Source organism: Thamnophis elegans, chromosome 7 (assembly GCF_009769535.1).
Source record: "Thamnophis elegans isolate rThaEle1 chromosome 7, rThaEle1.pri, whole genome shotgun sequence".
Classification (NCBI taxonomy): Eukaryota; Metazoa; Chordata; class Lepidosauria; order Squamata; family Colubridae; genus Thamnophis; species Thamnophis elegans.
Genome location: NC_045547.1, coordinates 16,534,247 through 16,550,975, shown reverse-complemented (window position 1 = coordinate 16,550,975; position 16,729 = coordinate 16,534,247). Strand labels below are relative to the sequence as shown.

The following is a 16,729-nucleotide window of genomic DNA, read 5'->3' as shown; positions in this document are numbered from 1 at the left end:
TGGAAAATTCTGGATGACCTCTAAATTTTAAAGGGGGGGGGGTTGTTTCTGTCACCTAGAGTTCATTGGGATTTTTGTAGCACCGTTATAGTATTACATACAGTTATAATAATACTACTTATTGAGTAACATCAACTCAAGGATTGCTGATCTTATGATATTATTCTTCATCTTTGAAAGAAAGCACTAAAATAAAATACTTGTGGCTTAGGGTTGAAATGAGGGGTCCTTGGTGCTCTCTGAGCTTCCTTGTTTTCTTCCAGTCGTTTCATTACCCAAACTAGGTAACATCATCAAAGAAAACACTGTCAGCAAGACAAGTCAAGAATTTGCTGAAAGGCTCGTGCTTGGCAGAATAAACCTTTCCCAGATTCCAGTGGGCTTTTAAAAAAATTATTATCAAGCCTCTGAAAGATCAGGAATTTGATTTTGGACAATTTCATCTTCTCCCTGATTGGGTAATCAGTAACTGACATATATAATAGTGCTGCTTTTATTCCTTCTATACTTTCCTATTATTCCTAGTTGTTCTCAGTAGCATTATTAAATTGAGTCCCTTAGATTTTTCCTCCACTGATATATAATTCAGAAAATCTTACATTCTGCAAGATCCAACATAAAAAGTTATATTAAAATGTTGGCAATTTTGCTTCCATACTTGGCTCTTCAAAACAATTGCCAGTTCCGGTTTTGTAAAAGCTTGTGCCCCACAGTTACCCTGCTAGAACTGATGAGTTGACTCTGTTGTATTTCCCCCCGCCTCCAACTAAGCCAGCATCTCTATTGATTTCTTATAAATAGAGTGTGCAAAGACAATATGATAACTATAAGTATTATTTTTGTTCCAAATTTAATTGCTAAAAGTGAAAAAAAACATATTTAAATGAGATGCTGTGTTATATGATGGCATACTCTATGATTGAAAAACTGTAATGACTTTATTTTTTTAAAAAACAAATAGTTTTATTTATATATAATGGCTCAAATAGTATATAGTAATTTAAAATATTTTCTCTCAAAGGTCCAATGGGGGAGAGGTAATCTTTCTAAGCCCAGTTCCTTTGACCTTTAAAAAAAAGTATGAGTACATCTCATCTTTGGCCAGTGTCCCCTAATGGTCAATTCATTGACCATGAGAGGCTGTTTTTTAATATCCTATTTGTTAAATATTTATAATGTTACTGTGTAAATATGAGTTTCAAGATGAAGCTTACTTTTATTTGGGTTGTTCTCTCCTAGATATTTGAAAAGATTTAAAGTGATGAAAATCAAAGTGTTACGAAGCTGGTGCCGGCAGATACTCAAAGGTTTACAATTCTTGCATACACGCACTCCTCCCATTATCCATCGCGATTTGAAGTGTGACAACATCTTTATCACTGGCCCCACAGGATCAGTCAAGATAGGAGATCTGGGCTTGGCAACTTTAAAACGAGCTTCTTTTGCCAAAAGTGTGATAGGTAAGTTCCAGTTCTATTTTAGAAGATCTCATTTGAAACTCTAATAAAATAAAATAAGCTTGCTTCTGAGCTTTTTCCATATTTCAGCCGTAAAGTCTTTGATATAATAGATCTTGTACATTACACATCTTTGGTATTTGGGTATATTGCTGGAAGAGTGCTGATACCATAGATTGTTACAATTAGCAGAACACTCTTGCTAAAACCATAATATATGCACTCTAGTTAAATATCTGTTGCAAATGGGAAACAATGGGAAACACAAAATGGTGATACAAAACATCCTTAAAAAAAGCAATCTTACCATCTAACCTTCAGTTTCTGGGTTTTGCATTTACTTTGGATTTGCCAGATATTTTATTGCCATAGAAATGGTTTTAACGGCTCTGTTCTGCTATTTTCTGTGTGAAGCAGGCTAACAAGGGAGAAGATTGTCCTTTTTAGTCTGCACTTGTGTGTTTTTAAGAATGCAGTTCTTGTTTTAGATCCCTTAAAACTGATTTTAAGGGTACAGTTTCTATCTGCAGATATCTTGTCCTTGTCACAATGAAACATTTCCTGCTTTCCAGCCAGTCTAAAACATTAAATATTAATGGAAAAAAAATGTGGAAATGACCAGTTTCCTGAACACAACGTTGCCTTTTCCATGTGTTGTGTTCAACTTTCAATTGGAAAATTACCATATTCTTAGTTTTTGTTAACAGTTGTTTTAGTATGTTGACTTTCAATTAAGACTTAGATACTAATTGAACCATGGGAGGGTGGATAGGCACTTAAAAGGTTGTCTGTAAATTTGCATAAAACCTGGTTTGCCTGCAGGAAATAATTCTTTTCTTATTGTAAATATTTCTGGCTTTAAATATCTCTGATTACGTAGTATAGTTTACTACCATATGAGAAACTGCATTCATTTCATACCTCAGAGATAAAACATCTGCTGCAAATTGTTTTTTTAATTCAAGATGTTAATCACACACTCTGTGTCTATAACTCAATCTCTTTATATTTCTGAGTATTTTTGCCTATAGGATTTCCCTCACTATTTCCTGTATCTGTAGTAGGCCTATTAAATGTACTGCAGGTGAAATGGTAAGTATGTGAAAAGGGCTCTGGTGAGTGGCCTTTGCAGAAAATTTTAAAAATCCATTTTTAAGAAGGCTTTACTCGTAGACAGGTTTTTCATTGCAAGGCTTTGTTTAAAAGTGTCACTATTAAAAAATAAATAAATGGAGCATTACAGGTCAGAGACTAGCTGTGGACGCTAATCAGTATTAATTCCTTACAGCAGAGAGCAGGCAGGTATGATGAAACAAACATTGCCCCTCCTTTCTCAATGGGAGGGAAGGTAAGTGTGGCTAACACATATTTGGTTTTCAGCCTAACTAGTCTCTTACTTTTATTTTTCTCCATTTATTTTCAATCTAGGATTCAACAATCAAGTTTATTAATTTCTACTAAAACCTCCTTATTTTATTCCTAATTCAATTTGAATTGCAATGTTGATATAAATGGTAAAATAAATATTTACTATTCTTCACTTCTTGCAAAGACCTTGCAATGGAAGACCTATGGGATTCATTGACGAAAAAGAATGACTGAGGGTATCCTCCCTTTTCTTTTTGCCTCCACTTCTTCTTTTCTCACAGGTCTCCCCGTGCTCCCTTCTGCGGTGAGTAACGGCAGCAGCCTCTGCTCGCTTTGAGACATTTAGAGTCTGAATCGTTCTTTTAATTTAAGGTACCCCAGAGTTCATGGCACCCGAGATGTATGAGGAGAAATACGATGAGTCCGTTGATGTATATGCTTTTGGGATGTGTATGCTTGAGATGGCTACATCTGAATACCCTTATTCTGAATGTCAAAATGCTGCACAGATCTACCGTCGAGTGACCAGTGTAAGTTTTGTATATATTTCTCTAACAATAAGTACATCACCTGTCACAGATAAGCAAGAACCGTAATCTTCTATGAGAGTGGATAGATAACTTTCAAGAGTCTAAGCTGGAACAAAAGAAAAGTTTCCACGTGTATTTGAGGGGGCTTGCTTTGGTTACCCCCCCCCCCCACTTTGGCTAGTGCAATATACTGCAGATGGGCTGTTCTTGAATTTGGAACTGTTCTGCTACTTGGAAGTGACAGCTGGTCCTGAATGTAGCAATTTAGAGAGCTATGGGTGAATCAGATCCCTCCCATATAATAACCTCTATCCTGAGAGTTGGCATTGGTTGCCTATTTTCTTCTACCTGCCATTGAAAATGGTGGTTGTCATCTTTAAAATACTTCATGGCTCTGCACTTTGATCTCTTCAGGACCACGTAGAGGTTTTCTTCAGCTGCTTTCATGGAGGGAATGTTGTTTTCAGGGTCCTTGAAGACAAATATTTCAGTTCCTGCCCCCCCCCCCCCCCGGAAGGTCTGTCCGACTCCAAGCTTACTTGAATTTAGAATGGCCAGTAAAACTTAGTGCTTCCAGCCAGCCTCTTTTGAAGTTTTTAAAATTTGGATCTGTTAAAGTGCCTAATGCAAAATAAGGAATCTGCTAATATTGCATATACGTTTCACTACTAGAATTTGCAAATTAGAAGTATTTAAATAGATCTGTGTAGGGGTATGTACAAAATGTGCATTACTTCAAACTTGAAACATTGTGTCTTAGAAGATCTGCCAAAATATTCAAGTTGGACTGTGGTTTGACAGATCTAAAAGTTAAAACATTTCGGTTCTGGATTTTGGCTGAAACAAAATCTGGAAAGTCTTGACTCTCTTTCCCCTTCTTTGCATGGCATGGGTTCTAACACACCAGCCAATATTGCTTGCGGCTTCCTTTCAATATCCCTCATGCCGGAGCTGATACAGAGATGGGAGGGGGGCATGTAAGAAAAGAAAGACCTGGTAAAACTAAAATGGATAGACTCATTGGATATGCTATGCTTGAAGCCAAGGACCACAATCAGGTCTATATAGCAGGTCTACCCAGCTATCTGGCAGAAGAGTTAGGCTTTTTCTAGTTTTAGCAAAAAATGCTGGGAGTAAATCTTAGGTCTCTGGTACACAATGCATGTGCTTTGTCTTTAGGCTACGGTTTTCTGTGAAATGTGTATCAATAGGACACTGTAATAGAACTGCAACTATCACAAAAATATTAATGATACAAAATTGCAGTTTATTGTGTTTCTCTGTGTTATGCAATCCTCTGCCTTTTTCTCTATACATTCAGTTTTTACTGCAGGCAAGTGTGCTGCAGTATTTATTTTGGATGCAATTTAATAATATACAGTTGGTGCAAAGAGAGTTGTGGTAAATTATGCATTTATTGCTCCCTGTGATGCCTGTAATCAGTTACCATGCTTTTTCTGAAAGTATTTCCTAATTTTAAATGTGAGGAGTAACTTTTTTAGGTTGAAAAGTATAGCATACATCTTCAAGGAGAAGAAAAATAAATTGATTAGAATTTGATAGACGCAATATGTGCAAAGTTATGTTTAAACTTACTTGCGTCTTCAGATGGATGCTTTTATAAAGGGGTATATCTCTTCTGCCTCAGCAGGTGGCAGTGTCTAGCTAACTTAGATTGAGCTGGGAAGTTCAGCAAAGCAGCCCTGGTTAGTACTTCAGTAGGGAATTGATTGCCTAGGAATGCCAAGACTGGGAAGCCAGAGTGCCAGAAGAAGGCAGGGGCAAAGCTCTTCTGTTCATAAGTAATCAAGGTCTCTTTGAGGGCTTTTTTTTTAAATGTATGTATGTTTGCATAATACTTTTAAACAATTTTTTCCTCTGCCTGTTATCATTCTGGCTTTCTGAAGTATACAGAAATTGCCAGCAAATCTTTTTAAGTAATCACTATAAAACTCTGCATATTCAATATCCAGTCTCCAGCCTTCCCTTTTTAAGGAAGATTGCTGAGATGGACTAATGGACCAACTTGAAGCACTCTACATCAGGGGTGTCAAACCGGCGGCTTGCGGGCCAGATGTGTCATTTGCAGGCCATGCCCACCCCAGCTCCGCGAAGGGGGGGAACGTTGCAATACGTCACGTGACAGCAACGTGACACAGTGAGTTTGACACCCGTGCTCTAGATGGTACAGATAACCTGGGCCCTTTTTAATCAGGGCCTGGCACAAGGGATTAGAGATGCTTTTGAAGGGGGTCTGCTTTTTCCTAAATAGGGAGTTTCAGTCAGGATGAAGAGATGATTGGCTTGATGGCCTCTGATATGTGGGGTGCCACAAGGTTTGGTCCTCTCTCCCTTGGTCTTTAATATGTGTATGAAGCTGGGTGTTAAAAGGGATGATCATCTGATGTTTTGAGATGTGATATCAATACGCTTATAGCATTGAATTTCATATCACTACCCCAGGCTGCAAGGGAGATGCTATTGACATTCTGTCCCTATACCTGCAAGCTATGAAGGTCTGGATGAGAGAGAACAGACTAAGGTGAACCCATGTAAGGCAGTATTGTTCTTATTATTACATTGGGATTTCTATAGATGTTAGTGTGATCTCTGGGCGGGCAGACATTACCCATGAAGGAACAGGTTTGTGATTTGAGAGGCTTCCTGGACTCATAGTTCCTGCTAGAAGCAGGTGGAGTTGATGACAGGAAGGGCTTTGCTGAGTTTCAGCTGCTGCACCAATTATGACCTTACTTGATGCAGGAGAACCTGGTTATAGTAACTGATTTTCACCTAGTTGGACTATTATAGCGTTCTTTAGTTCTTTGCACCAAAGACAAATTCCTTGTGTGTCCAATCACATTTGGCAAATAAAGAACTCTACTCTACTCTACTCTACTCTACTCTACTCTACTCTACTCTACTCTACTCTACTCTACTCTACTCTACTCTACTCTACTCTACTCTACTCATTTGAGCTGCTTGTAAAGATTACTTGGAAAGTGCATCTGTTCAGAATGTAGCAGTCACTATACTTTACAGCAATGGGAGTCCAGAATACTGATTTTTCTGAATCCTGCCCTAGTTGCTGTGTTTCTAGGTACATTTTAAGGTGCTGGGATGTATCATTGTGGCTTAGCGTATTTGCAGAGCTAGTTGCTCCACCAGATCTTGTAGATCACATTTATTTATAGTTAATGCTTTGGAGGTGGGTTGGGCTGAGGACCCAAAGCTAGAAAGTACTGCTTTTCTGTAGCAACACGAGGGCTGTATAGAATGGTTTCCATATGGAAATCAGATTCACTTCTCATAAGCTTCAGGAACTGTTGAAAACAGAACTATTTCAAAGGGCATTCTCAAATCAACAAACATCTAAGGTGATTACTAATCTGCCTAATTTATAAATTATATTTATATTTAAACAACTGTATCTGATCCATCATACATATAACATATATAATAGTTTTAAGAATGTCTCTTGTCCCTTTTTCTGTTGTGATTTATTAAATTGCTTTATCATCATTTGATTAGTTCTAACTCCAGATTTCATATCATTCAGTTTTATCATTATTTCATCTCTATTTTTTTTTACCACTCTCTTAAGTAGCTTGCTCTCTGTACTTCTATACAAGCATATCATTCTGCATTTTCCCATCTTTAACTCCATATGGCTATTATACTATTATCCCTTCTTTTCAACATAAAATCCCTTTTTCCTGTCTTATTTTCCCTTGTTGGTGAATTTTAAAATAGACTAAAACATAGTTGTTCTTCTCTTGGCCATAAGACAGTAATAAAAATATCAATTGCAATAATATTTTTATTAGAACAATAAAATTTAATAATAGTTGCAGATGTTTTGAGTTCATTTGCTCTTTTATGAAGTATTCTGATTAACGCAAGAAAAAGAAATATTTTGAGCTGTATCAATTTTTTCAAAGATCTTAGAGATCTTATTCATTCTTTTCTCCAGGGAAGAATCTTCACACGGTCTCAGACAAATGGGTGTCCGAATTTTGCTTGAAAGCCTCCAATTATGGAACCCCCATAGGAAAAAGAGGCAAGCTATTCCACTGCTTAAAAGTTCCCACTGTCAAAAATCTCCTTATTTTGAGCTTGAATCTTTCTCTATAAAGTTTACCTCCATTGGTTCTTGCTCTGTGCCCTTGGGAGCTATGGAGAGCTATGAGAGCCAGTTTGGTATAATGGCTAACTAAGATGCTGGCCTAGAAATCAGGAGACTGTTGAGTTCTAGCCTTCACTTAGGCATGAAAGCTGAATCTGGACACTGTTACTATATCTCCTTAGCCTTCTCTTCTTTAGATTAAATATATTCAGTTTTTTAATCTTTTAAAATTTAAATTCTTTAGATTAAATACCATTCTTCATAGGATTTATCCTCAAAGGTTCTCAACATATTTTTAATTCTTCTCTGTATTTTTTCTAGTTTCCTAGCATCCTTATATCTTGGAACTGGAAATAATATTCTAGATGCAATCTGTCTGTACACATAGAACAGAACTGTCGCTTCTCATGATTTCTATCTTGAACCTCTGTTGATGCAGCCTAAGATTTTGTTAGCTCTTTTGGCAGCTGCCTCACATTGCTAAATATGCTTAACGTAATATAAAGTAATGTTTACCAAAATATCCAGATCATTTTCAGGAGTACTTCTTCTGATCCAGATAACTATTTTGTTTGGATCAATGTATCCATTTTTTCCTACCTAAGTGCAGCACCCTGCATTTCATTTATTCCAATAACATTTTATTGGATGGGGTCCATTGTTCATATTTAGAGTTTGAGTTGCTATTCTAATGTATAATTCATTCCCCTTCAGCTTTGTGATACCTACAAACTTGATAGGTATTCCTTCTGTCTTCCTTTTTATCTGTACATATCTAAAAATGTTGCTTTGGACAACCTTAATTCTTATTGGATACAGATAAGATATCGTATTGTAAAATAAGGGAAGAACTCTTATAGTTTGTAAAGCTCATCATTTCACTCAAATAAAATTTGTTTTTGGATTGGAAACATTATTTCATACCAGCTTCAGCTGATAGGGGGAAGTTTGAACTCAGAAAATAACTAAACATGGCCCAGAGCTATAAAGTTAAATTTTTTAAATTTGTATAACTAAATATTCTAAGAATTAAAAATTGATATTGGTTCATATGGCTAATTTTAATCATTTTAATATGCTTTCAAAGTTCTGTAATTTGACTTCTATTAACAAAGACTGCAAAAATGTGAAATCCCGAAATAGTTAAAGATCATAGAACAATTGTTTGTGAAAACAATAAATAATGAAATTCCAAACCATTCTATAACTATGCCGAACACCTGAGGCGAAGAACTCAGGTATGTTAGTCTCCTGTATTTCCATACAAATGTGTGTCAGATCTGAGTTTGTTATTAATTTCCTGGAGGTACACTTAAGTATTTAACCACAATGAAGACATACTGTTACAGTTTGTTAAGGACATTCTGTCCTTGAGTCTCTTGGGTTTATTTTCTACCCTGTAATCCATAATATAGAACCAATTGATGGGATTGGTAGGTTTTGTTTTGTTTTGTCCTATGGATTTTCTTCTTTCCAAGTTTTTATTTGTCACTTGTCTGTAAATGCCCTTCAATTGTTATATGTGAAGCACAATGATTATATTTATATAGTTAGGAGTTCAGCTCAACTTGAAAACATCTTTACAATAAAATTCAGCTTTATATATATGACTGAAACAGCATCCAGATAAGATGGGACTGCTGTTTGCACCTATAATAGAATAACTTGGGAACATGTACCAAATCAAGAACATGTACCAAATCAAGATAAGTGGAAACTTCAGCATTGAGACAATTGTTAGAATGTCCATCTAGTATAGAAATATTAATTTTATGGACAAACAAATAGCACAAATAGAAATAAATCTTTTCTAGAACATGTAAACTTAAATAAATCTTGGAAGTTAAATAACATTTCACCCTTATTATCTAGAGCAGGGGTGTCAAACCTGCGTCTTCACGGCATTGTCACGTGATGTACCACAACTTTTCCCCTTTGCTAAACCAGGCGTTGGCATGGCCAGCACATGGCACATTTGTGCTGTGATTTTGACAGCCCTGATCTAGACCATGTTGCTGAATTTATAAGAGAATAAGGTTAGGGTTGTAGTTTCTTCTCTATAGCAATGGACCTAAATGCTAAAACATCTCAAGAAGAATTGGGAGGAAAACACCTGGAGCAATTAGAAGTATTAGATGGAGACTGTATGGCAGCATTTTCCATGTCAAATTGATGCAATTGAATTTAATATAGGCTAAAAAAAATTAGTGATATCAGTTCTCAATACATTATTGTATTTTATGGATAAATACAGCTTTTATATGTATAAATAAAATTTAAACATATATAACCAAGAATTCATATATTTGTCTTACATATTTCTTATAAATATATATAGCTTTTGTGACTTAGTGTGAAAACACAGAATTAATGTTTATAGATTGTTTATATAATTGATATGTATCTAAATTATTATATATTTTTAGATCTAGATTTATAGAAAAGACCAAATTGATTAATTGCAAATGAAGTATTTGAACATTTAATATTTGGATTTATTAAATCCAGCTTGATTTTAATCTTTTTAGGCTAGTTTATTCTTACTCATGAACTAAAACAATCTGGACCAGTGTTTTTGAAACCAGTGATTTTCAAACTTGGCAACCTGGCTAGGGAATTCTGGGAGTTGAAGTCCACACATCTTAAATTTAGTAGACTTATATACCGCTTCATAAGGCTTTCAGCCCTCTCTAAGCGGTTTACAGAGTCAGCATATCGCCCCCACAGTCTGGGTCCTCATTTTACCCACCTCAGAAGGATGGAAGGCTGAGTCAACCCTGAGCCGGTGAGATTTGAACCGCTGAACTGCAGCTAACAGTCAGCTGAAGTGGCCTGCAGTACTGCACTCTAACCACTGCACCACCTCGGCTCTCTATCTTAAATTTGTCAAGCTTGAAAAATATTGATCTAGATTTATGCATGTTTAGTGGCTTTACTTATAATATGTCCTATTTTTCAACAGGGCATCACCTCAATCACTTTTTAAAGGACAACCAGAAAACTCAAATCCCAAAGCCTAGTTGAACAGTTGGTGGAAAAAAAATACAGTAATGCTTAAAGTCATCTGTTTCTAGTTTTTTCTCCTACTGAACTTATATAGAATGAATATACCAGTGATGGCAAACCTTTTTCGCCTTGGGTGCCACCTCCATAATTTAATCTCCTCCCGCACTGTGCCCCCTGCGCATGTGCATGTGACCACCACCCTTCCGCTGCCCCGCACATGCACGCATGACTTTCTTGGAGCCTGGGGTGGGTGAAAACTGCCTCCCCCACCTCCCTGAGGCCCTCCAGAAGTCAGAAACGGCCTGTTTTCTGACTTCCGGTAGGCCCGGTAGGTCCATTTTTCATCTTTCCCAGGCTCCAGAGGCTTTCTAGGAGTCTGGGAAAGGCGAAAAATGGCCCAACATGCAAACCAGAAGTTTAGGAACTGACTTCTGGATTGCCCGTTGAGCCGTTTTTCTCACTCAGGAGGCTTCCCCGAAGCCTCCAGAGGGAGAAAAACGGCTGAAAATGAAGGCCAAAAATCAGCTGGCCAGCGCACACATGCGCACTGGAGCTGACAGGGCAATGCTTCACGTGCCCTCAGAAACTGCAAAAAATCAAATTAGAATCAGATTTAATATCTCTTCCTCTGTCCTCCCTCTCCACAAACATACACATCCATCCAATATAATATCAGACTTACATTTACTCAGGAAGATGCTATTAGCATTACTTGCAGTTCTCTGCTCAAAAGTGATTTTATTAAAGCATGCAGCAACTTTATTGCCATTTTCTGCAATTCTAGTTAGATATGTCATCCTTTTAAAGATCAGTTAACTGCAATCACACTTTCAACACTTGTTCTAACTTGGCTCCAAGTTAAATGAGGACAAGTAAATGAAAAAAAAATTGCATTGTATATGCCCCTGATGGCGAACCGGTGGCACGCGGAGCCATTTTTCTAAAAAAAACAGACATACAGAATATACTTAAACATCTTATTAATTTTTTCTAATGTGATTTTGGTTAGTGCAATGAACATTTGCTCACATTAATGCCAGTAACTATGAGTGAAAATGAAGGGAATATATGTCATGAACTGCCTTCTTAAAAATATCATTTTCTGGAATAATTAGATTCAGCAAAAATATATCATAATGTGGTTTTTGAATCTAATATAGCTAATTAAAGAAAGTACCTTTACCTTCTGTAAGTTAACTTTGCAATTAGAGTATGTTAATATTGAATAAACAGAACAAGAGCAGTAGCAGGCTATGTTTTTATTTTTAAAAAACAATGCATTTAAAGGCTGTATTTATTAGGGCATACTATAGACCCAAAAGGAAGAAATTAAATATGCAAGCCTCCCAGACTTCGTTGCTAATAATAGGAGTTTGTGTTTCACAAGGAGCATTGAGCAAATGAACTGCCTTGCATGTTATTGCCCTGGGCTTGGAGGGAAGCAAGGTCAACTTTGTTTTCCATTGGGATCATGGGTTCTTTTTAAAATTCCTTTAATGCTTTATAACAGCCTGCATCTAGTTCAAACTGGCATCAAAATAGCCTAGCAAAATAGTAATGTAGACTTGTAAAAGCATTTTGTTTGTGCAGCTTGACTCAGGAATTCATAGGCCAATATAATTAATGATGAAGTCTAAAAGAAGATTAAAGTAATTCTCAATAAAATTCATTTCAGACTCTGTATTTAAGTCTCTTGTTTTGAAGAAATCCTGAGCACTATCTCAACTGTTACAGGTAGTCCTCAATTTACAACAGTTCCTTTACCATTCAATAGCAATAGCAGTAGCAGTAGACTTATATACCGCTTCATAGGCCTTTCAGGCCTCTCTAAGCGGTTTACAGAGAGTCAGCATATTGCCCCCAACAATCTGGGTCCTCATTTTACCCACCTCGGAAGGATGGAAGGCTGAGTCAACCCTGAGCCGGTGAGATTTGAACCGCTGACCTGCTGATCTAGCAGTAGCCTGCAGTGCTGCATTTAACCACTGCGCCACCTTGGCTCTTTCAAAGTTACGATGATACTGAAAAAAGTGACTTATGACCATCTTTGTGACACATTTTACAGCATCCCTGTGGTCATGTGATCAAAATGTGAATGCTTGGCAACTGGTTCATATTTATGAGATGGTTGCGATGTCCTGAGTACTGTGAACATTTGCAACCTTCTGACAGGCAAAGTCAATGGGGAAGCCAGATTCATTTAACAACTGTGTTACTAACTTTACAAATTACAGTGATTAGTTTAATAATTGTGGCTAGAAAAATCCTAAAATGGAGCAAAACTCACTTAACAAATGTCTCAATAACATATATTTTGGGCTCAATTGTGGTTGTAAGTCAAGGACTACCTGTATAACTTTCCTGATATTTTACACACGAAGGGACACTCCATATACATTTTATACAGACAGTTGTATATTATACTATTGGTGAACTGCATCTGGTGTATATGTAATAGTATATGTAATGTTGTAGCATACAGTTCTTTAATACATTCTGCATCTCAGATTCTTTGAACAAGATGTCTTAAAAAATAATAGATGAAGGATTCTAAAATTACAAATTAATCATTCAGTAATAACATTAAGTGGTAGCAGTCTAGTAAACTACGGAAGTCATCACAAAATGTAATACAATTAGTCTAAATAAAAGCTTTACATTATGGAAAAGCAGCAGCAACACATTTTCTGTACCTTCTGGTTTGACCGAGTAGGTAGCAACTTGGCCTGCTATGCCCCCGAACTGGTTTTCTCATTTTTTTTAGTACTGTGCACACGTAGCACGCATCAAGCGTGTCCCTGAGCGAACTGGCAGTAGCAGCAGCCAGAACCCCCACCCCACCTCACTCCCTGATCAGAACAAACTCTGTTGCTTTTTCTGTGGCTCTCTTCATCCGAACTTTACTCAGAATAGGCTGGTGGCAGACCAATGTGGAGTTCTTTGCCCAAAATGATTGAGTTCAAAGTGCTGTTAGATATAACTACTCTGTCAAATGTAAGAATACTAGGGCAATTTCAGTTATATTCTCTGAAAGTTAACTAATGTGACAATAATAGTGACAAATACAACAGTAACCATAACAATAATTTTATATAATTATTAATTTATATTCTGTTCTAGGACGGAATAAAATGTATTGTAAAATCCTGCGAAGATTGCAATGGGAACTGAATAGGAAAGGAATTCTGTGACCTGGGTTTTTCCCCCCCTTGTTATTACTAAGTTTGCAAAACAACTGATAAGTAATTTTTCAAGAAATAAAAATATTTCATTTTCTCTTCTGTTTTCTTTATCTTTCTGCATGATGTTACAGTATATTGAACAGCAGTGGTTCAAATTTCTTACCACTTCGTAAGAAGTTACAGGAAAGCAAATGGGAGGAGCTGTAAACAGATTTACATATTGCATGACATTGCTGGTGTGTTCTCTCTGGAGGGTCCTAGGCTGTGAAAGCAGTGTTCTCAACAGAGCTCTGACTTCTTCAGACTGCACAGGATGAGGGAAAGTAAAGTTGTAAATGAAGAGGATATGTTTCCTTTAAAGCTCAAAGTGTGCTTTCCTTCTGCTGTGCGTTAAGCATAACATTTAAGAGTCTTTTCTGATTAGAACAGGGTTTTTTTTTTTTTTTGCAAATTTTGTATAATAGTATTATTTCCTGATGGATTTTTCAAAGCGAGATTTTTGTCCAGTGTTTCTCATCATAAATTCACACTGTTTCTGTTGCTCCCATAAGGACTGTGTTACAGAGGTAAGAATTTCAATCACATAGATATGTATTTAAATCAGGCTATACTTGAACAATTATAAGATTATATCTATACTTAACAATGACAATGCTTAATATAAAGATTTAGTGTTTCTATGTGGATAGGAATGTTCTTATGTAGGCAGATTGATTTCATAAAGATGTTAAAACTTATGCTTTATGAAGATCTGGTTAATTTGGTATGTTACATTTAGGTCAGAGTGTAATAGAAGGCCTTTAATGTTCAAAGCTACAAGAAAATACAACTACTTGAATCTATCTGTATTTTTCTGGCTGTTTGATCTAATTGGATTGTTCAGAATATTGGTTCTTCTACACTGAAGGTTGTTAACCTAGGAATAAAGTTAAATTGCAATTTGTGTAGATTCTATGGGTTCTAGGACAACTCCTCATATATCATGTGAGGCAGGTATGGATTTTGATTGCAGATAAAACAATTTATCTGTCAGCATACTATAAAGTTATGAAAAAAGATTTGGATGTAGTGCAGAGAAATACATCCACCGGTCTTCAACACATCCAATGGGGAAGTTAAGACTTATCCAAGAGAGAAATACTTTGATCATTATGATTTTCTAAACAATTTAATGAACACCCAAACTGTCAGCTGACATGTGTGCAAGAACTGAACAAATGCAGTAGATGTTCAGTCTGGGAGATTATCTTGTGAGATAAAGTGTTGTCATATAAAAATATATTTCTTAGATTTGTAATTTCATATCTATATCTAAATATAGACAGACAGACATAGATATTAAAAACCGTTTGTATTGGAGTTCTTTTGTCTTGTTCCAAGAATGCTGACTGTAGGAGATTTTTTTTAAAAATTGGGGTTCTTATATGTGGATCTGTAAAGTGTGTGTGTGGAGATTATTTATAGTGCCTCAGTGCATGCCTACATACTTTCACACATGTTTTCATGAAATACTACATATTTCCTTATTATGTTAAACCTGAAAAGGTAGACTGGTGTATTTCTGTATTGCCTATTTGAAAGAGTGGTATGTTTATCTCATCTATTTCAGCCTACATCTATATGTTAATCCTTGAATTTTACTAACAATGTAAACAAATCATTGATTTATATCAACTGAATCTAGATAAATAAGTGAAGGAATTGGTGGAATATGAGTTAACTGAAATTCACAAAGATATCTAATAAGACTCGGAGGTTAGTACTCATTTGAATAAAATGAGTAGTTTGGAGGACTATGGGGAAGATGGTTGAATGAAGATTAGATGGTAATTTGTTGTTTACAATTCAGTTGGCTCTGACCTTCATGACACAATGATTTCACCAGGACTGTCTATCAATAATGGCTTCTTGAGTTCTAGTAAACTAAGCTCATGCTTATGCCATTAGTAATTGTACTTAGCCATCTTGCTTTCTCTTGTGTTTGATTGCCCTCAATTTTTCCAAACAAGGAAATCTTCTCCAGTGACTCTTTGCATGGCGTATTCAAAATATGTAAAACTTAACTTCATTATTTATGTTTCCAGTAAGCACAATACTTGGGTGTCTAGTGGTTTTTACTTCATCTGGTATTAGATTATATATACTTTTGTAATACAAGTTATTCTTGAACAATAGTAGCTTAGATAATTTTCAGAAAAATATATGAACTTTGTTGTGCAACCTTGTTTATAAACTAATCATTTTTTAAACTTGAAAGACTCAGTTCAAAATATTATTTTCTGTTGCTAGGGAATCTTTGAGTTGTGGATATAATATTTTCTTATTCTATATATGTACCCTGTTTCCCCAAAAATAAGACCTCCCCAAAAATATTGCAACACAGCAGCAGCCATGAGGTGATCATGCTCACTGCCTCCCCCAAAATAATAATTAAACCTCCCCCAAAATAAGGCCAAGTGCTTATTTTGGGGGTCAAAAGAAAATAAGACCCTGTCTTATTTTCGGGAAAACATGATACGTGGTTTTGAATATTATAGTTGGGCTACATCTTTCAATTGGGTCTGTGTTTTTCACCGGTTAGAAACTTTTAAATAGATGATTAAATATGGAAAATGTAGATAAATAAAAACCATGTTAAAAAAGAAATTCTCCATTCACTGACAGGATGAAAGAATGGTTCTTGTGTGATGGCACATGTTATTGTGTAGGGGCACCTTTTGGAAGAATGGAGAAATGATAGTATTATTTTAATAATATAGCATGTAGATTCAATGAATCGAAACTCATTTACTAAATTTTAATTGGGGAACAGCTTTAATTTTAATTACATTTGCACATTTAATTAAAGAAATGTGTTATTGGTGTCCATGTTATTTTTAAAAAAAATTTTATTAACAAACATGTAAAATACACACATACAAAATTTAGATGTACACCACATTTACACAGTACAATATGAACAGGAGCTTCCTATTCTTTCTAATAGCAACTATCAATCAATACCTTATATTATTTTCCCTTCTATTGTATTGCATTTGGATTTCACCATTCTTAACCCTC

At 35.9% G+C, this 16,729-nt stretch overlaps 1 protein-coding gene across 1 annotated transcript in view; it reads left to right on the top strand.

Moving 5' to 3' along the window:
* WNK1 (WNK lysine deficient protein kinase 1) overlaps positions 1–16,729 on the top strand; it is a 112,462-nt gene that overhangs the window by 33,526 nt on the left and 62,207 nt on the right. The window contains 2 exon segments of the mRNA XM_032221405.1: positions 1,240–1,460; positions 3,198–3,355. Of these exon segments, the coding sequence (XP_032077296.1) occupies positions 1,240–1,460; positions 3,198–3,355 (379 nt within the window).